The sequence below is a fragment of the Choloepus didactylus genome, chromosome 1 (assembly GCF_015220235.1).
Source record: "Choloepus didactylus isolate mChoDid1 chromosome 1, mChoDid1.pri, whole genome shotgun sequence".
In the NCBI taxonomy this organism is placed as follows: Eukaryota; Metazoa; Chordata; class Mammalia; order Pilosa; family Megalonychidae; genus Choloepus; species Choloepus didactylus.
Window position 1 is genome coordinate 163,017,162 of NC_051307.1, and position 22,525 is coordinate 163,039,686.

The following is a 22,525-nucleotide window of genomic DNA, read 5'->3' on the forward strand; positions in this document are numbered from 1 at the left end:
ATACCTCCAGCCCTCCTCCCTAGGCCAATTCTTCAGCTGCCATCTAACTCACGATGATCTTGTCTTCCCACAAACCTAAGATAATTACTATTTATGCTGCTCAGTTATTTTTTGAAGTTTCTTTTCCGATATCTGCAGAGTATAAACTCGAGAAAGAGTCCTTCAATTATATATCTTTGTATTTTCCATGACATCCAATATTCACAGCATGTATAGAACACTTAGCAGGACAAGTGAACATAAATATTGCATGTATGATTATAGAAAGTTTATCATTGGGGATACATATTCTTAAAATTGTTTTTGCCCTCTTTCCCCAATTTATCCTTCCTTTAAGTCCCTTAACTTGTGCCTCTCAAATTTTGCAAATCAAAAAGAGGATCCAAGAAACACTTTGAATATTTCCGACGCTGTCCCAGGCTCACAATAAGCAATGAATGCTTGTTGAGCTGAACTGTTTTGGGTCCAGATGCCTCACTGAAGGAAAAGCACAGTTTTTCTTCAAATAGAGCTACCTGGAATGGTCACCATGTTGGTCCAGCTTGATAGTGGGTGGCGATGACACAAGGCAATGTCAGTAGAAGGTCAAGCTATCAAACGGTGCTCTGAGAACAGAGAGTTGCCAAAGGCCATCAGTCAGAGTATCCAGTGGGACAAATGCATGAGAGAAGCAGACATAGTGGGGTCAGTGTGAGGCCCAAGACATGCCAGCACCATCTGCCCATCTCCATCCCAGCTACTAAATGGGCTTTGTGCCTATGCATCTCTGTGTGAGTTTGTGTCTGAAGATGGTTGAAGCCAGAGTCACCACACAGGTAGGAGAGTGGAGGGAGAGAGCAGAGATGGCCTGTGAGTGCAGGTGATGCAACAGCACTGTAGACACATTGCTATGTGGACGGAGTGCTGTGAGGACGTGGAGCTTAAAATCCCAGTTTATTCTAGAGAATAGAGCAGAGTCAGTCTTTCCTATGGCTGACCCCTGGGGTGCTTTCTGGATGAATGGCTAAAATAAAAGTGCTTCATCCTTGCCCTGCTTCTGGCATGTTTAGAGTCCTGGTTCTCTAGACTTTCTAGGTAATCTCAGTTCACATAGCTGTGAAATGGGAATGAAAACCCTGCTTCATACCTGTGCCGGTTTGAATGTATTATGTCTCCCAAACGCCATTATCTTTGATGTAATCTTGTGTGGGCAGACCTATCAGTGTTAATTAGATTGTAATTCTTTGAGTGTTTCCATGGAGATGTGCCCCACCCAACTGTGGGTGATGACTCTGATGAGATATTTCCATGGAGGCATGGCCCCACCCATTCAGGGTGGGCCTTCATCAGTGGAGCCATATAAATGAGCTGACAGGCAGAGGGAACTCCGTGCAGGTGAGAGTGACACTTTGAAGAGGAGCTACAGCCAAGAGGGACACTTTGAAGAAAGCACAGGAGCTGCAGATGAGAGACATTTTGAAGACGGCCATTGAAAGCAGACTCTTGCTCCAGAGAAGCTGAGAGAGGATAAATACCCCAAGTGCAACTAAGAGTGACATTTTTGAGGAACTGCAGCCTAGAGAGGAACGTCCTGGAAAAGAGCCATTTTGAAACCAGAACTTTGGAGCAGACGCCAGCCACGTACCTTCCCAGCTAACAGAGGTTTTCCGGACACCATTGGCCATCCTCCGGTGAAGGTACCTGATTGCTGATGTGTTACCTTGGACACTTTATGGCCTTAAGACTGTAACTGTGTAACCAAATAAACCCCCTTTTATAAAAGCCAATCCATCTCTGATGTTTTGCATTCTGACAGCAAAAGTGCTTCATCCTTGCCCTGTTTCTGGCATTTTTAGGGTCCTGGTTCTTTAGACTTCCTAGGTGGTCTCAGTTCACATAGCTGTGAAATGGGAATGGAAACCCTGCTTCATACCTGTGGCAGAAAAGCTGCTGTATGGGCTCGTTAAAGAATACCTGTGGGGTATTTAGAGATAATCAGAGAGCAGCATGGTGTCTGATGATGCCTGTTGCTGAAAATTAACTGAGATCAGTCAAGGATGGCTATTTTTTATGTCTCCAACAATAAACTGAATAATATGAAGGGCTCATGCAAACTGTGATGTGCTGCTCTGCTTGCTCTGCCAATGGCTTTATCCCTTTATGTGCACATCTAGACTCCCCAACAAGCCGGTTGTTACACTTCCCATTGTAAAACCATGAGGGCAGAAACTGTGTCTTCTCTTTATTGGTATTCCCAAGGTCCAACAAAATGTCTGAGGAACAATAGGTATAAAGAACTGTTACAGATGATAATGAAGGTGAGATTTAAGGTCCTTGGTGTAAAAGATGTTGGGTCTGAAAACCAATAGATACTCTAGCAGCGGGCGTTCACACTGGGCTCCGGAAGGGCTAGGCCAAAAGTCAGTGGGGTCAGCTCTTTCTGAAATAGAGCTCGATGGTTCTTTAAGATGAGTCCATCGGAAGCCCTTCTCTTATCTGCTCCAGAACAGGCATTCTGTCGTTGACACCAGTACAAGCAGCAGTCTCCCCTGCCACCTGTCAGTGAACCGCTGCCGAAGTGTAATTGTACTGGGATGTTGTGAGAGAAAGCCTGATTTAAATAAGGCCCTGGCGGAGTCAGGGGGCCAGCAGTGCCTTTTCATACCTGTTAATGAAGCCTCATTAGAAACAGCAAGAGACTGTGTTGGGAACTGGAGGTACCAGTCTGCCATCACTCTCTCTGCCAAAGGATGATTAACTTAATGATTTATGGCAGCTGCTCTTTAAGATTACAGCCCAGAGGAGACCAAGTGTGCACAGCCCTGCACAGCCTGCCGCCTGGTAGAAACTCAGGAGGGTGTGCAAATCCATTCCCCCCACCTCCCACGACTCAACCGGCTTCCAGGTTCTGGAAAATGCATGGCCATTCAGACACAGAAGTACCTCCTTTTGATGGCTGACCTTTTGGGTGTCCTTCCCTTTCAAGCCTCCCGCTATGTTTACAATAGGGATTTAGGTCTTGGCTGGAGGGCAAAAATTTTAATAGTAGCAAGAAAGAAAGAAAAGAAGCCAACCTCGGGGTACTGTGCATCCAACTTAGCTAGCCCAGCCTTACACCCTTTCTTCTGGTGAGGCATTTGTACATGGGTGGCTCAACTATGGGCATCCCCATAGTGTGCAGCTACAGAAGGGATTGGTACCCTTGATGAATGCAGCATTAGGTGGCACCTTGCCTACTTCCATGCCTCAAACAACCATTATATAAAGGTGTTGTGCAAACTGTAAAGCTGCTATGCCACATGACGTATTAATACAACAGTTCCTCTGACACTGTAGACCAACAAGGGAAAGCCAGCTGGAACAAGTTCAGCCAGGAGACCTTGTTTCCTGCCTGGCTTCTCTTTTAAGCTTTCTTAAGGATAAACAAGGTTTCTTTTGTTTGTGTCAGCCTTGGCTTTTGGAACCCCAGGTATGGGAGTTTTCAAATGTGCCCATGTTGGGTACATCTCCCTGTCTGGATTAGCAGCTCCTGGGGACAAAGACTCAGCTTGGATATTTTGGTTTGTAATTCTGTGTGACAGGTGGACTGACAGAAGCTTGAGGGAAGAATTAAGAAATTAGGGCTGCATGTGTATGTGTGTGTGTGTGTGTGGATGTGTGTGGTTTTGGAGGCACTGAAAGGACACAGGTGGTGGTTTCAATTTTAATCAGAAGGCAGGGGAGTCTTGCATGGGTAGGCGGCAGATGCATGAGCTATATTTGGCTGGCCCAGGCCCTGAGAAGGCTGGGGAAAGGACCTTGGAAGAAAATTCTGAGGCTGCACAGTAGAATAAGCAACCACAACCTAATTAATCCCCCACAGGCTTAAATTGAAGGCCTGTCAAACTGACTGAAAGATGCTTTGCCAATAGCAAGTGAAATGTGTGTGTATGCACATAAATACACATGCAGAGTAACATTAAGAAGTCTGAATAGTCTATGATGTCTGTAATTATGATACATGTAATAAAGCACCACACTAACCCATGCCCAAGCAAGGGTCTTATTTCCCACCCCAACCCCCTCAAATTGTAGCAATCTTGTACGTCATGAGCACAACTCTTGCCTGGGTTGTGGATAAATCCAAGAGCAGTTGACCTGAGGATGGTGAGACAGATGACATCACTCTCAAGTACCCTCCCAGAAACCTTTAAGAATGGCTCCACTGCACAGGCCAGTAAGGGAGGGTGCTGCTATCCGTCTTGACCCAATAGAGAGTTGAACAGGGTGGGTTGACCAGAAGCCACAAGCAAAGCATTTATTTGGAGAGGGACAGGGAGGTTCCTCGAGCAACAGACCACTTCAATTAAGGCAGAACGACCCTTTCCACTTCCAGGAAGCTTTTCAGCTCAAGCTGGATCAACTGGGAAATCCTGCAGGGACTGATGCTCCAGGGAAAGCTACTTAAGCAACTTCACTCATCACTTGGTGAAGAGGCAGCATTTTCTTCATGAAATGAGGACGTTTCTTCATTAGCTGAAAAAAACACATAGGAGTCAGAGAAGCCATGGATGGGGAAATCAGTAAAGATATCATAGTGGGATTATAGGAGAGGCAGGTGTTTCATGGGAAAGAGCTTGGCCTTTGGAACAAGACAGTTTGGATTTCGAATCCCTGCTCCATGGTTATTAGCTGTGACCTTGGGCAAATGACTTAAGCTTTGTTTCCTCATCTGTAAAACAGGGAGAATGATGCAGTCCTGGCAGGGTTTAGGGGAGAAATGAAGACAACAAAGAGCGTTAAGATGGTGCTGGCACATAGCAGGCACTCACTAAACAGAGTACTCATCTTCTTGGAGTAAAAACAGCCTAATATGCTACTTTCTGTGTTTTTAAAAACAAATATGTGTGTTTATTCAGATGCTCATAGGCATCTGAAAAAATTAGCCTTGTTAGGAACACCTGGCTTTTATAATCGCGAGAAATCAATCTAATAAAAAGTCAGTTGGAAATGAGCTAGATGACATATTTTCCATTTGAAAAGAGGGAGCTTAGGTTACTCCCATGTGACTCTTTTGCTTTCTGAAGGAAAAAATGTTACATGGCACACTGGAAAGAGCTGGGGTCATGGGCTCTAGTCCCTGCCTCCACCTCCCCGTGTGATCACGGATAACCCCTTCTCTGCTCTGGGCCTTGCTCCTCTCTCTTGAATCACAAGGGGTTGGTCTATATGATTGCTAAGTTGCTCATTAGAACTGGAATTCTATTTCTTATTCAATGTATGCCATAAAACGGACCATAGGAGGACAATATTAAGATATAGAACTATGATAAAAAATAAAGATCTCTGGGAAGAACTGGCAAGGAAACTAAGCCCCAAGGCTGATACATATGCCCCTGGAATCCTCACCCATTAAAAAAAGACTGTGTGTGTGTGCTAACCCAACTGCCATTCCCAACTCTTTGCCATGCCTCCACTAGAGAGGCTGGAAAAACTAAATAGATGCTTTCCCGGCATCCCTGGCAGGTAGGTATGGTCATGTGAGCAGGTGCTCGTCAATGAGATATAAGGAAAAGTCCACTGGAGGCCTTCTCAAAAAGTTTTTCCTTCACTGATAAAAGGAGGGAGCCACTCAGGAAAACATTTTTGTTTGTTTGTTTGTTTGTTTTTTTACTGCCACATCTTCCCTTTCCCTTATTTTTGTCACAAATATAGATGTGATGTCTGGAGCTGTGCTGGGCACTTAGCAACCATGGGGTGACAAAGATAAAGAAAAAAGTCAACTTATCAGAGATAGTACATCAGAAAGATATAAAAAGCTTGGATCCTTAATGAAATCATTGACCACCCTATTCCACTGTGGTGGCTTGTAGCTATGTATCTCAAAAAAACATGTTCTTAAACTTAATCCATTTCTGTGGGTTGAACCCCAGTAACTAGGACATTTTGATGAGGTTACTTCAATTAAGACATGGCCCAATTGAATCAGGATGGTTTTTAATCCTATTACTTAGGCCTTATAGGCAAAGGAACAGAGAGAAAGCTATAGGAAGCAGCCAGAAGCAGGAAGTCAACGGAACCCGGAAGAGAAAGGAGAATCCAGGAGAGGCTGCCATGTGAGTTGCCATGTGACAGAAAAGCCAAGGATCATGGATCACCAGCAGCCTGCCCCAGAATGCCAGAGTCTTTTGGGAGAAAGCATTGTCTTGATGACATCTTGATTTTTGACTTCTCCAAGCCTCAAAACCATGAGCCAATAAATTCCTGTTGTTTAAGCCAAACCACTGCATGGTTTTTGCTTTAGCAGCCAGGAAACTAAAATACCACCTATTTCTGGGACTCTTAAATAAATTTGGTTATGCCCTCACTACTCAAAGTGTGGTCTGTGAACCAGCAGTATGGGCATCATCTGAGAGCTTGTTAGAAATGAAGACTCTGAGGCCCTACCCAGAGCTACTGTAGCAGAATCTGCGTTTTGAAAAATGCCCAAGTGTTTTGGGTGCACATTAAAGTTTCAGGAGCACTGGGTTACAGCCCCATTTATTAGGTTCTATTACATGCAGTTGAAAGCATTCCTAACAGCTACCATGTATGTATATGTGTGTGTGTGTGTGTGTGTGTTTATATATATGGGTGTGTATATATGTATGTGAATAGAAAAATCCTGCAAAGACACAGGGCTGTGGGGATAGATGTATATGTTGGAGTGATGGAAGAGTTTGGGGTGATTTTTTCTTTCTACCATAATTGCTTCTATAGTGTGAAAAAATTATTATTTTCAAAATCATGAGTATGCATTCCTTTTATGATTAAAGAAGAAAAGAGAGCGACCTTCTCTCCTCCCTGTCCAGCAGGGCATGGTAGGATGCAATGTCCTTCTGCAGCTGGCTCTCATGCACCAACAGATGCTCTCGCTCCTTCTGCTGCTGCTCCACCTCTGCGTGGAGCTCCCTGAGCTCCGCTTCCAGCCGGCCAACCACAGCACCCAAGTTCTGAAGCTCAATGTCGTGCCAGTGCTTGGCATCATGCAGGGTGTTCTCCAGGCCACGTTTCTACAAGAGATCGAACGCAGTCTAAACCCAGGGAGGAAGTCTTAAAGTGGGAGGTGTGCAGAGCTGTGGGAGGGACTGGCATGGGCCTGTCTGTCCAATTCTGCCAGGGCAATGATCCAGTCATGGATATGGATGCGGGTCCATCTGACATGGGGAAACAGTGAATACTTCTTGAGAGGTTAAACTCTGGTTTAGTCTGATTCAATGATCCTTTTGATTGGAGGGAGGGTGGGAGGAAAGGAAGGCAGAGAAGGGGTGAGAGGAGGAAAGAGAGTGAAAAGAGAGAGCCAGTTTGTAGGTATTTCTTCAAAGAAATCATGTTGTCTGCAATTGCTTCTGGGTCTTTTTACCCTATATTTCTTCACATCCTGTGGGTCTCTTTCCCAAGTCACTGCTGAAATCCTGTTTATTGGTTAGCTAAAATGCTGTTGCCCCAACTTTCCCAGACTACTACAGTTGAAATGAATGTCTCTGGCCTTTATTTACTCACGAATTTTATTTTTTAGCCCCATCTTGATTCTGCTTCTCTTTGAGCTCAGCATCCTGGGCCTGTGTTGGTCTCTACCACACTCATTATTTTAATGGTTTTCTGTATGCTGATGACTCTACATTGGTACCCACAGCATAGACCTCTTCCCAAGCTCTGGATCCATCACCAAACTTCTTACTGGACACCTACATCTGTACAGTCCCTGGGCACCTCAAATCAAGGTGTCCAAAATGGGGCCGTTAGCTTCCTTCTGAACCTTTGGCTCTCCTCCATTTCTGTGCTTCAGCTGGTGACCTTGCCTAAACTAGAAACTGGGGAAATGTGTTCCTTACTGCTGTTCTTCCTTCCCTCCCCAGCTCAATCATCACTGAGTCCTGCCACTTGTATTTTCAGAGAAACTTTCACATCCATCCCCGCCTCTCCAGCCACAATGGCTTGGGATTGGACACATCGCCTCTCACCTAGGGTAACTCCAGGGGCTCTTCTTCCTCCTGTTGAATCTCCTCTGCTTAAACCTCATTGATAGCTCCCCAGTGCCCCTATCATGGCACACATGACTGGCTCCAGCATCTTTCCATCTTCACCCCTCACCCCACTCAGCCGTATCAACACTTCTAGTCTTTGAGCTCATGGGCACGTGCTGTTCTCTACAGTGACACCATTTTCCTCCATCCTTTCCAGCATCCTCACTTGGCCCACTCTCACTTATCTCTAAGACCAAGCTCAAGAGTCGCCTCCCAGGAAGCCTTCCTTGACACTCCCATTCCCCTACCCTTGCCAAGCTGGTTTAGGGGACCCTTCTCTGGGTTTCCTTGGCTCCTCAAGCACATGCATGCCCTTGCACTTATCACAGTGGACTGACTTTGCTTAGGGGTGTAGCTCCTCTGCAGATGGTGCACTCATGAGGGGAGGTACCAAGTTCCCATAATCTCAATGCACAAGACAAGGCCTGACACAGAGTAGGTGCTTGGTGCACATGGTTTGCATCGAATGACAGCACTTGCATTATGGCTACACTTATTACCCTACTTATCTGTTTCCCCACTGGACTAGGGACCCTTGAGCATCTTTCTTTATATACTTCCTATATACTTTCACCTGCAAGTTGTAGGGTTAGTCACTAAACATCTTACAAAAACCTTTTTTATACTAAAAATAATATTACCCCTTGGTAGAAAGTTTCAAAAATAGAGAATATTAAAAAATAATGTATACATTGTACTAGAGTAAAAACTAAAACATAGAATCTATGGCACTGCATGACACAGTGAACCTTAAGCTAAATGATGGACTACAGTTAACAGTACAACTATTAAAAAGTGCTTTCATCAACTGTAACAAATGTATCACACCAATGCAAGGTATTAGTAATAGGGTGGTATATGGGAATCCTATATTTTATGCATGATTGTTCTGTAAACCCACTTCTCTAATATAATAAAAAATATTAATAATAAAAATAATCACCACTGTTTGTAGTTTAGTATTTTTTCACCATGCAGCTGTGTTTAACATTTTTATATACTTGTAATTATGGTGTACCTATAATTTAGCATTTGGCTTTTAAATATAATACATAAGAAACAAATACATATCTTTCTAAATTGATTGAGTCAAATCTTGATGAAACAAGTTTCTGTACCCTGCCCCCCAGAAGGAGGTTTCTCATACCCTTTCATTTTTTTATTTTTTTAATTTTGCCTTTTATTTATTTATTTATTTTGCCCCCATTTTTTTACTCATTCATCCATACACTGGACAACGGGGAGTATGGTCATATGGCTTTCCCAATCACATTGTCACCCCTCATAAGCTACATTTTTATGCAATCATCTTCAAGATTCATGGGTTCTGGGTTATAGTTTGATAGTTTCAGGTATTTACTGCTAGCTATCCCAATTCATCAGAACCTAAAAAGGGTTGTCTATATTGTGCTTAAGAGTGCCCACCAGAGTGACCTCTTGACTCCTTTTGGAATCTCCCTGCCACTGAAACTTATTTCATTTCTTTTCACATCCCCCTTGTGGTCAAGACGATGATCTCCATCCCACGATGCCAGGTCTACATTCCTCCCCGGGAGTCATATTCCACGCTGCCAGGGAGATTCACTCCCCTGGGTTCTCACACCCTTTTGACAACTGTGGCTGCCACGCACACCTGTGGAAGATTCTTCACATGTGGTCAAGATGCCATCTTGAATCTTGGCTGCTGTTAAGTTGGGGTCACTATATTATCTTATTTAAAATCTTAAATTCCATTAGGATATGAGGATGTTGAGTCAGATTCCCACCCTAGGTACATTTATAGGAGGCAAAATGTGATTAATAGAAAATATATCCAGGTCAGTATCTGGACTAGGGATATTATTTGACTGGTGGGATTAAAAAACCCCTCTGTGGCAATGAGGGTGCAGAAATGGCCACATGAACTTTGATAATCATTTGTTCCAAGCTCCCTGGATTTCCTCCCTTCATTTCTCAGGAAATTTCTTGGTTTGTGAATGAGTGGTTATTTACATTAATTGTCAATATGGGCTCCATAACACCTGTGACTTGGAAAGACCCATCAAAGGATCATGGTCAGATCATCTGTGCATCACTGCTCCATGTTCTAGGTGACTTCCTGTGGCCTGGGGTCTCTCCCTAATGACATAGGGCCCACTGCCCAAAGGGGAGTTCATGGCAATGCCTATCAGAGATCCTTCGTCTCTTCCTTCCCACCCTCAGAGTCCAAGTCCAGCTTCCCCACCTAAATCCCTGACCTTCCGGGAGGAAGAGGGTGGCCTGGATCTCAGAGATGCTGAGCTTGAGTGACTATGCCTGGACCACTACTGCAGGTCTCCTGCCCTGGCCAATCTGCCACAAGGGCAGCACCAGAAAGCAAACTGAGATCACAGAAGCACACTTATTCCCCAAGTCTTTGGAGATTTTAAGGGACTCCCTTGAATTGCTAAATCCTCTGGAAAATAACATAGTGACCTTCTGTGATTTCTGGCCTTGAATTACATTCCTGATTTGAGTTAACTGAACACATGGCTCAGTAGGCCTCAAATGCCATTCATTATATGTGCCTGGATGCCTGTTGGCACCTCGTTGGCAAAGAAAGCTGAAAGTCTCGCCAGCTCAGCTGTCTGAAGCTTAAATAAACTGTGGGGGCCTCATGTGTGCACAGGTTGCTCCTACTGAGGATAACAGGCTAGATGTATTCTGCCATGTTTAAAAGCCACAGGAGGGTTTGCTACCTATTCCAGCTCAGTCCAGAGTCTGTAGTCCTAACCTTGGCTGCAGAGCCCAGTGACTAGAGCTGTAATATATTACAACCAGTGGTGACAGAGGCAGCCCATCCTGGGTACCGGACATAGCCATAATGCATAATGCCACCACTTCTAGGTCTTTGGCTTGGAGGGATAAGCTCTTTTCCCATTTCTTCAAATGATTAGGACCTGAGGTTCAAGTGAGGTGATCAGGTGGCTGATGATGCCACCTTGGGAATACTATACTAGTGATTATAAGAATAATTCTATAATGATAATAATAGATACAATTTATTGAATGCTTATTCTGTGCCTGGCACTGTGCTAAGGGCTTGGCATGCATTATCTGGTCAATCATCCCAATGACTTTATGAGGTAAATTCTATCATGATCTTGTGGTAGATCACATTTCTGAAGGAGATGCAACAATTATTTCCAACCCACAGGCTTTCTTTAATGCGGTCTTGCCATTGCCCCATCAAGAAGTGGAGTGCAGAATGGTGGAGACGACAGCATCTGCTGAAGGACAGAGGTAAGGGGGGGGAGGGTGCTGGAGGATTGCTGAGAATAGAGACCCCTTGAAGCAGTCACTCGGGGGAACACAGTAGCCCTCTGCTTTGTTTACTCATTCATGTACAAGTTTTCTTTTACCAACTAGGTCATGAGATTCTAGAGGATAGAAACCATGTCTAATTCATGCTGACATCCCTGGGGTCTAGGGCAGGGCTTGGCATATGGTAGATGCCCAATATATGTATTGTGTGGGGGGGCATGTGCTGAGGGATGGCCACACACTGCTGAGGCTGTGATTCAGCCATGTCCTTTTTTTGTGTGTGATGATGTGGTGCACTCATTGAGGAGAGGTACAAAGTTCCTATAATCTCAGTGCACGAGACAAGGCCTGGCACAGAGTAGGTGCTTGGCGCAACTTCATCAGCCAGAAGGAGACCTGGGGAAGAAATGGTAGCTTCTCAACTGTACCTAGAGCAACTTGGGTAAAAGCCGCATCCCCAAGTTAGGATGTTTATCAAGGGATAGAGCAAGAGATAGAACAAAACTGATTTAGCATAAAAATTCATGTAACTCTGAATAAATAATGCAATCTCTTTTGGACAATTTTTTTTGTTAACACAACATTGCTGTAGGCTGTAGTTTCCTGACTTTTCCCACTGCAGACCCCTTTCTTATTTTCCCTTGCACTAATCATTGTGGACTGAGTGGGAGAAGAGAGCAGCGAGGAGATCCCTGGCTGAGCATCTTCGCTGAGCTGGTTGGGCATCGTGACTCTATTGTCCACATTAACAGAGTGAAGACACTTGAAGGAAGGAAATTGAGGGGACAATTTCAGCAACAGTGTGAAAAAGTTGTTTCTGGAGTGCACCAACTAGAATGAACAGTTGAGCTAACTTCATGGCAGACTGTGACTTTGGTGGGAAGTGGGGCTTGCAGTTTGGTGATGGAGCCGATATGGGTGGCAGAATGGAGGTGAGAGTGTTTGGGGAGTGGCGGGAAAAGGGGTTGCCAGCAGAGGTATCTGAACAGCCCCAAGACTTGAGGCTTGTGGAAGAGGCTGGTATGGTCCTAAGAGAGGGACTTCTTGGGTCTCATGGACTCCAGACCATCTCAGCTACATGAGAATTACATGGACCAACAAAGCTTGTGGTTAGAATCAGTATAAATGGCCCCAAGGAGGAGGCATCTAGAAGGAGTTGTGTTTGACACACTGCTGGAACTTCTGGCCATCCCAGAGATCAGAGGGAGGATGGCGTATTAAACCATTAGTAATGCAAGACACCCTGCCTGCCAATCACAGTGACCCTGGTAAATCTGAGCTTACCAAGTGTCTTACGTTGGGTTCCCCAGAAGCAGAGCCTGAGGTAGGGACTAATGTCTCAGAACATGTGATAAATTAAGGGCTTGCTCTTGGGAAAAGTGTGAGGGGCTAAGGAAGGACGTGGTCTCAGGTGGAATATGGTTTTAGCCTGATCCCATGGAGAGCTCTGAAGTGTGAATTATACTTTAGAGGTGGTCCCACTTTGAGGCCAGTGGGCTAGTCTGTTAACTTCCCTGTCAGTCAGTCATTGGCTAGGGGGTGGGGGAGTGTAATCTTCTGGGCCAGGTGGCTCCTGATTGGCTGAGGACAATTCTCCCAAGAAGTGGACTGGCTGCAAAGGGGCAGCTGTGGGCCGTCAGCAGCCAACACTCTCAGCAGCCTGGCGAAGGGTATTTGGGTAGATTGCTGTGAGTCAATATCAGATGATCCTCAGGAGTCCAAGGACATTTCAGGTCTCAAAACTCGTATGCTGTGAGATGGGAAATCCCTTGCAAACTATGACCTATATGTCTCGAATTCAACTGCTGAGAGTTCAAATGGACACACCAAATGCCAGGGCTCTTCCTGGCCCACTCACCAGGGCCCGGAAGGATTCTGTCTCAGCCTGGAGGCTCTGGACTTGGCACGAAATGTTGTGTAACTCCACCCTGAGGGCAGCAGCCAGCTTCTCTTCCTGGGTCTGGGTCACGCGGGCCACCTCCACCTGTTGCTGTGGAGGATCAGGTCAGGTCAGGTGTCAGTGTGACCAGGTGTGAACTAAGAACATGTCCTTCCCTCTCACCCTTTCCAACCACCTCTCTGCCCCCAACACAGAGTAAACATATCTGTCAGATTTAAAATTCACTCTTTTTCTATAGGCCCCCTCACAAACGTGTCTACAAAAATATATTTATTTTGCCCATATAATGCATGCAAACGGAATAAAATTCAAAAGGTTTACCAAAGGGTATATAGTAGAAAGTCTCCTTATCTCCCTGTGTCCCAAATACGCAGTTCTTCTGTTTCTAGTTCCTTACGCCTCCTTCCAGAAATATTTCATACATTTTACAAATAAATATGTATAATTATCCCCCTTGCTTTGGCACATAATATGTCTTAGAAATTATTCGGTGTCAGTGTACATAGAGTAATGACATTTTTTTTTAACAGCTGTCTAGTATTGCCTTGTTGGGAAGGACTGTAATTTATTTAGAAGTCCCCTGCTGATGGACTCTCAGATTGTTTCCAGTGTTTTGCTATTACAAAAAACGATGCAAAGAATAACCTTGAATATCCCTTACTTTCCCCACATGGGGGTGACTCTGTGGCATAAATTCCTGTAGTGGAGCCGCTGAGTCAAAAGGGTATGCATTTGTAATTTTCATGAACACTGTCCAATTGTCCACCAGGAGGACTAGTGACACCCTCCAGCAGTGTAGAAGAGGGCCCCTTGCCTCACACCTTCCTCAAACAGGGAGTTATCCAACTCATTGATCATTGTCAATCCGATAGTCCCTCACTTCCCTGTAAAAACCAGTCTGGCCACAATTGTAAATACAAGGGGAAGGTCTGTGTTTTGAAACTTCTCCCCAGAGCAAGATGGGTATATTCTGAGTCCTTCCCAATATATGCAAGGGGAGCAGATCACTGTGACTCCCTCTCTTTCCTGGGGAAAAGGAGGTGGTGGTGGAGAGCTCACCCTCATTTCTTTCAGTGCCGCCTGGACTGGTTTAAAGCTGCTGGCCTAGGGCATAGACGCAGCCCCCTCACGTGATCTGTCCCTCCTCTCAACCTAATTTTTATCACATGTGAATACCTATTTATAGAATTATGCAAAAATAGTCCAATCTAGTACACCGGCTAAGAAACTTCAGTCAAGAGGCTCATATCTCAATAGCAGTTTTTCCAACCCTTGCTGGTTTTTTTCTTCAATTTTTAAAAACTATTTATTTTGAAATAATTTTAAACTTAAGGACAGTTGCAAAAACAATACCCCATACAGAGAATTCCAACACACCCCTGTCCCTGCTGATACCTCAGTCCACCAATTTTAACCTTTTGCCAACTTTGTTGTGTCATTCTATCTATCTATTATCTCTCTCTCTCTCTCTCTCTCTCTATCATTTATCTATCTACCTGCTTATCTATCTGTCTATCATCTATCATCTTCTGAACATTTGAGAGCAGGTTGCAGGCATCATAGTCCTTGAACACATATTTCTCTGTACATTTCCTATGAACAAGGATATTCACTTATGTAATCACCTTAAGAGCTCTTATAAAGTTCAGGAAATTTAACATTGATATAATGCTTACAGTCTATATTCCATTTTTTTCTTATGTCCCAATAATGTCCTTTTGAGACTTTTATCCTTCATTCTTGGATCCCATCCAGTATTATGCATTGCATTTAATTGTCATTATCTCTTTAGTTTCTCTTTCTTTCTTTTTTAAATTGTGGAAACATCTATCTATCTATCTATCTATCTATCTATCTATCATAAATCTTCCCAACCCAATCTTTCCCAAACATACTATTCAGTGTGATTAATCATATTCACAATTTTGCAGTACCTTCACCATCTTCCATTACTAGACCTTTCCCTTCACCCAAACAGAAACCCTACTCTCATTTTGCATTAACTCCCCATTGTCCTTACCTCCCACTCCTGGTGACCTGTACGCTATTTTCTGTCTCTGTAAGTTTGCATATTCTCTGATATTTTCTTTGTGGTTACTGTGGGGCTCAAATTTAACAGCCTAAATCTGAAACAATCACATTTACTTTGATATCAACTTAACTTCAATAGCATCCATGAACTACATTCCTATACCCCTTTGTCCCCCCATCTTTATGTAGCTCTTGTCACAATTACATTGTACATATTTATACATTGAGTACAAAACCATTGATTTATCATTACATTTTATGCATTTGCCTTTTAGATCCCATAGAAAGTAAAAAGCAGAGTTACAAACCAAAAAAAAACAACAACAAAAAACCCAATAGTAACGGTATATATATTTACCTATGTTGTTATCTTTACCAGGGATCTTTATTTTTTCATATGGCTTCAGTCAGTGGTCTAGTGTCCTTTCCTTTCAACCTGCAGAATTCCCTTTAGCATTTCTTCTAGGTCCAATCTGGTGGTGATGAATTCCCTCAGCTTTTGTTTATCTGGGAATTTCTTAATTCCTCCTTCATTTTTGAAAGACAGTTTTGCTGGACATAGAATTCTTGGTGGGCAATTTTTTGCCTTCAGCCCTTTAACTGTGTCTTTCTACTGCTGTCTTGCCTCCGTAGTTTCTGATCTATTCTTGCTGTTTGAAGGCTGTAAAAAGCCCTGCAGAATGACCCTTAAAACCTAAAGGAGAACAGAAGCTGTGGGCCCAGTGCTGACTCATCAGTCAATGGTTGTGTCACTCAACTTCGCAGAGTCTCAGTCCCTGCCCACAGAAGTCCGGTGGCAATGAGTGGAGAATGAGAATCGGATGATAAGGCTCCCATCAGGCTATGCATGTGGAAACTTTCTGAATCTTAGAAGCATGCAAATATCTGCTGTGTATTATTTCCATATGTAAAATTATTAAGAGCCAACATATGAGTTGGTCAAAGCCATTATGGGTTGAATACTACTACTAACTAATAATTTAGTTAGCACTTTTTGCCAAGCACCGTGCTAACAGCTTTATGTTCATTATCTCAATCTTCACAACCCTATGAAGCGAGTGGATTATTATTCCTGTTTTACATGAGGAAACTGAGCACAGAGAGACTGATTGATTTGCTCCAGGTCCTATGGCCTATGAGGGCAGGTCCAGGATTCCAGCCCAGGCAGCAGACCCCAGAGCTGTGCATTAACCAGTGTTTACAGCTGCTGCCTCCACCAGCTCATCAACCTAAAACCCTCGAATTGGAGTCATCTTCCCCAACATTAAGGTGGAACACTCTGAAATATCCTCCTTGTTTTCCAGGCCCTGTTGTAATCAGTAGTCCAGTTTTTCATCCTCTGTCTTTGGGGTTGGGGCTCTGGCCAGATGAGCTCTGTGGGTGGGTGTGAGGCAGGAGAGAGCCTGTCCTGGGATACAAATGTCCGGGAGCAGTGCCGCGCTGGAGCCAGCTCCTAACAGCCCATGAGGGCTGACTGCTAAACTTTTAGGAATTCTGTGAGTCGGCTGTCAGACACAGCTATCATTAAAAATTTAATTACATCAACTTACAATTAAATAAGGTTTGCAAAAAACAAAGGTAATAAATACTCGAGCCCATCGTTTCCTAATGATTTTACTACATTTTATCATTGCCTAGCTATTGAGATTATCTACATCTATGGTGTCTGTGTGGTGGAAATAACATGTAATGGTAGGCTCCGGTGCATCTCTTCCCAACTTTATGTTGAAATCAGCCATTGTGAGAGTATTTGCACCACGGAAATTGACAAATACTACAAATCAGGGATTGATTTATTGTTTTGCTGATTGTCTAGACTTAAAAAAAGTGATGGAGAAAAATGTTGAAAATAAAAGTGTGTATGTCTGTAGCTGTTGCATTGTGATGAGCATAAAAATGGAAGGAATATTCTTCCAGTATTTGAAAACTATTATCTGATTCAGCAGAGAAGTCTCTCACATCATTGATGAACAAACTCATTAAGATAAACAAAAATATCAAACAAAATTCATATAGGAACTATTTTCACTCATCAATGATGTGAGTGACTTCTTGGTTGAATCAGATATGAATAATCAAGCACTTTTTTGTGACACTATTACTGACGGTAGAATTATAAAAACTGACAGCAGATTTTTGTGAAAAATAGCAAGTGAAACTGAAGTTATAAGTGTAAATGGAAAGGCAAAGTAAGTATGCCAGATAAAAAGTTGTTATATCTAAAATTATATGAAGAAAAAAAATCAACAGAAATTTTTATGGCACCCTTAAGCGGCATTGTGAATTTTACTGGCGGGTATATACCATATGTACATTTTCACCCCAAAGAGCCAGTTGTGAGACATTGACCAGCACGTCATGCATAAGAGCCAGGGCATGCCAAGTCCTCTGGAGGGCAAAGCTTGGTGGGTGGGTCTGGTTAAAGCCCCTGGTCAAGGCTATAGCTACAGTCACTGATATGCTCTGTCCCTCCTCTCAAGGCAGACAGTGAGTGGCCTGTATTCAGGTTACTTACTGGCCTCAGGAGAGATGCACCCCTGTGTCTTCATTTCGTTAGCAAAATGCTATACCCAAGTGCTTCCCAAAGATTCCTGGAGCACCAGCATGGTTTTTCACGTATCTTAGTACTAATTCACACTATTTTTATTTACACCAACTGGTTTTTTTGTATGTAAATAAATGTGTTTAATATGGTAATGGTAAATTAGTTATCAAACTTTAATGTGCATCAGCAGCACCTGGGGGACATCCTTAAAATGCAGATTCTGATTCAGGAGACCTCGAGTGGGGCCCAGGAATCTGCATATCTGACTTCCAGGTGATGCCTTTGCTACTGGTCCTTAGAAGCAAAGTTCTAGATCACTATAGAAGCTGAAAAACCAGTATCATTTGCCATAGAGAGAAGATTATAAAACTAAAACAAACCAGTGTTATTAAATTCTAGCAACTGCTGCCTACCAAGATGCTGAGTCCTGAGGCTTTCTTTTCATTGAAAGCTGCAATTAATAAATACAAGAGATGGGTTAAAGACCTATTAGCACCAAATGGAGACTTTCTGCTAGTTTAATCAGGATTGAAAGAGAAAAAGCAAATAATTTGATCGCTATGAGTTTCAGCATTATTTAATATCATGTACCACACCTTCTGAAATCATCTTATCACAAGTGATGCTTGCCCTTCATTTTGCAACAGTTACTTGCTTTAACCCACCTAAAAAATATTACAGGCACACTTTGGAGATAGTGTGGGTTCAGTTTCAGACTACTGTAATAAAGCGATTATCACAGTAAAGTGAGTCACATGAATTTTTGGTTTCCAAATGCATATAAAAGTTATGTTTATACTATATTGTAGTCTATTAAGTGTGCAATAGTTTTAGTCTTAAAAACAATGTATACATCTTAATTTAAAAATACTTCAGTACTCAAAAATGTTAACAGTCATCTGAGCCTTCAGCAAATTATAACCTTATAACCTTTTTGCTGGAGGGTCTTGCCTCGTTGTTGATGGCTGCGGACAGATCAAGGTGGCGGTTACTGAGGGTTGTCATGGCTGTGGCAATTTCTTAAAATAACACAACAATGAAGTTGGCTGCATTGATTGACTCTTCCTTTCACGGAAGCTTTCTCTGTAGCATGTGATGCTGCTTGATAGCACTTTGTCCACAGCAGAACTTTCAAAATTGGAGTCAATCCTCTCAAACCCTGCCACTACTTTATCAACTAAGTTTTTGGAATATTCTAAGTCCTTTGTTGTCATTTCAACAATGTTCACAGCAGCTTCACCAGGAGTACAGTTCATCTCAAGAAACTACTTTCTTTGCTCATGCGTGAGAAGCAGCTCCTCATCCGTTCAAGTTTTATCATGAGATTGCAGCAGTTAAATCATGTCTTCAGGCTCCACTTCTAAATATAGTTCTCTTGTTATTTCCACCACATTGGCAGTTGCTGCCTCCAGTGAAGTCTTGAACCCTTCAAAGTCATCCATGAGAGTTGGAATGAACTTCTTCTGAACTCCTGTTAATGTTGATATATTGACTTCCTCATGAACCATGAATGTTCTTAATGGTATCAAGAGTGATGAATCCATTCCAGAAGGTTTTCATTTTACTTTGTCCAGCTCCATCAGAGGAATTACTATCTATGGCAGCTATAGCCTTACAAAATGTATTTCTTAAATAATAAGACTTGAAAGTTGAAATGCCTCCTTGATCCTTGGGCTGCAGAACGGATGTTGTGTTAGCAGGCATGAAAACAACCTTCATCTTATTGTAAGTCTCCATCAGAGCTCTTGAGTGACCAGGTGCATTGTCAATGAGCATTAATATTTTAAAAACAATCCTTTTTTTCTGAGCAGGGGGTCTCAACAGTGGACTTAAAACATTCAGTAAACTATACTGTAAACATATGCTGTCACCCAGGCTTTGTTGTTCTGTTTATAGAGCACAGGCAGAGTAGATTTAGGATAATTCTTAAGAGCCCTGGGATTTTTAGAATGGTAAATGAGCACTACCTTCAACTTAAAGTCACCAACTGACAAAAGAGTCGATCTGTCCTTTGAAGCTTTGAAGCCAGGCATTGACTTCTGCTCTCTAGCTATGAAAGTCCTAGATGGCATCTTCTTCCAATAGAAGGCTGTTTCATCTCAACTGAAAATCTGTTGTTTAGTGTAGCCACTTTATCAATGATCTTAGCTAGATATTGTGGACAACTTGCAGGAGATTCTGCATTAGCACTTGCTGCTTCTCCTTGCCCTTTATGTTATGGAGACAGCTTCTTTCCTTAACCTTCATGAACCAACCTCTGCTATCTTCAAACTTTTTTCTGCAGCTTCTTCACCTCGCTCAGCCTTCCTAGAATTAAAGAGAGTTTGGGCTTTGCTCTAGATCAGACTTTGGTTTAAGGGAATGTTGTGATTGGTTTGATCTTCTATCCAGACCACTAAAACTTTCTCCATATCCGCAATAAGGCTGTTTTGCTTTCTTATCATTTGTGTGTTCACTGAAGCAGTACTTTAATTTCCTTCAAGAACTTTTCCTTTGCATGAACAACTTGGCTGTTTAGCACAAGAGGCCTAGCTTTCAGTCTATCTTGACTTTCTATAAGCCTTCCTAACTAAGTTTAATCGTTTCTAGCTTTTGATTTAAAGTGAGAGACATATGACTCTTCCTTTCACTTGAACACTTAGATGCCATTGTAAGGTTTCAATATTGTTGTGTCTCAGGGAATAGGGAGGCCCAAGGAGAGGAGAGAGACAGGGGAATGGCTGGTAGGCAGAGCAGTTAGAGCACACACAACGTTTATCAATTAAGTTTGCCGTCTTATACGAGGGCAGCTCATGATACCCCAAAACAATCACAATAGTAACATCAAAGACCACAGATCACCATAGCAGAAATAATAATAATGAAAAAGTTTGAAATATTGTGAGAGTTACCAAAGTACGACAGAGAAATGAAGTGAGCACGTGCTGTTGGGAAAATGGCGCCGATAGACTTGCTCATCACACGGTTGCCACAAACCTTCAATTTGTACAAAATATAGTGTCTGTTAAGTGCCATAAAGCAAAATGCAATAAAACTAACTATGTCTGTACATGTTCTTTTTAGATTTATACTTTCTGATTATTGTAATGACTTGTCTAGTCCCATCTCAGCCTGCTACCTCCAGTCTTATCCTCGCAGAACAAACAGTAGGTCTGTAATTATAAGCCCTGAGGACAGGAAAGTAGGAGTGTGTTTTCCCATTTCATGCTGTTGCCAGGATGTGTAATGAGATTCCAAAATGTTGGTCCCCAGGCTTTCAAAGCAGCTTGAGAGCTTGGCTCCACTGTGCAGGAGCTTAGCTCTCCATGTTTGCATTCCATCTGTATTTCTGGGGCAGGAGAGCATATTGACATTTTGAAATTTGGTAAAGATTTTCAAATTTTAAAATATTTAAATTAAATTCACATGCTATTGCATGTGAAGAATGGATGTGAGACGAGAAAAGCAGCATGATATTTTTTCCTTTTTTAAAAAATGTATTAGAGAATTTGTAGGTTTATAGAACAATCATGCATAAAATATGGAAGTCCCATATTCCACCCTATTATTAACACCTTGTATTTGTGTGGTACATTTGTTACAAATGATGGAAGCCCATTTTTATAATTGTGCTATTAATTATTGTCCATGGTTTAACTTAGGGTTCACTGCTTGTGTTGTGCAATTCCAAGGATTTAAAAAAATTTTTTTTCTAATACCATACACACAACTGAACATTTCCCCTTTTAACCACATTCAAATATATAGTTCTGTGCTGTTAATTACATTTCCAATGTTGTGCTACCATCACCACCATCCATAACCCAAACTTTTCCATTGTCCCAAATAGAAACTCTGTATATTTTAAGCCTTAATTCCCCATTTCCTACCTGCACCCATCACCTGATGACCTACATTCTAGATTCTGACTCTCTGAGTTAAGCAAGTAAGTCAGAATTAAGTATTCAATTTGACTCTTAATTAAGTATTTAATTTGACCTTTGAAAATACAAATGGGGGTGTGGGAAAGGGAAAAAGAGCCATCTCCAAACCCAACGCACTTTGTGATTAGCACTGCCATTCCTAAAAGCACCCTTGGAAGGATGACCTGGAGTCGTAAGAAATGCCACTTCATGGTGTGAGGGGAGAGAGGATTCACGAGAAGATGGAGCATGGAGAATAAGAACGTTCCCGTGAGCTTAGAAGCTGCAGGTGCCTTCTTAGAAGAACAGGACGAGCGCCCAGGGGTTGTAATGTGTATTCTGCCTTTTCCTGAGCAGTTGCTGTGGGGTTTGAGAGAGTCGCTCAAGCTTTCAGGTTTTTGCAACCGGTGAACAACAGGTTTATAAGAGCACTGTTCTGTCTCAGAGTTCTCAAGATCATACCAGCCTTGTTACGTTCACTACCATGGAGCAATGGAAAACACAGGCTCCCAAATTCATACCATAGAGGCATCTTCACTTTGTCTCACAGGGAGGGCACAGAATCCCCGTTTGGAAAGAGCTTGACAGAAGCCTGACCTAGCTTCAGCCCCTCCCCAAACTCATGCTCCACAAGATGTCACGTCCTCATTCTTACAAAAAAAAAAAAAAAAAAAAAAAAATGATCAAGGGCCCTCTGCCCACGTGATCTGCCTAGTTCAGTTTAGCATTGAGTATCAACTCTTCAAAAAAGGGTGTTGACTGGAGTCAGAATGTGGGGTTTGAATCCCAGTTCTGCCACTTTCGAAATCTGTAATCTTGGGCAAGTTACCTAAGCTCTCTG

General features: G+C 42.7%; 1 protein-coding gene across 1 annotated transcript in view; it reads right to left on the reverse strand.

Annotated features, from left to right (window-relative positions):
- Positions 1–4,323: 4,323 nt before the first annotated feature.
- Positions 4,324–22,525, reverse strand: part of BFSP2 (beaded filament structural protein 2) — a 60,103-nt gene continuing 41,901 nt past the window's right edge. Inside the window, exons 5-7 of the mRNA XM_037844729.1 lie at positions 13,165–13,296; positions 6,790–7,010; positions 4,324–4,494 (exon numbers count right to left, since the gene is read on the reverse strand). Of these exons, the coding sequence (XP_037700657.1) occupies positions 4,491–4,494; positions 6,790–7,010; positions 13,165–13,296 (357 nt within the window). The 3' untranslated portion in view covers positions 4,324–4,490. The remainder of the gene's footprint in view (positions 4,495–6,789; positions 7,011–13,164; positions 13,297–22,525) is intronic.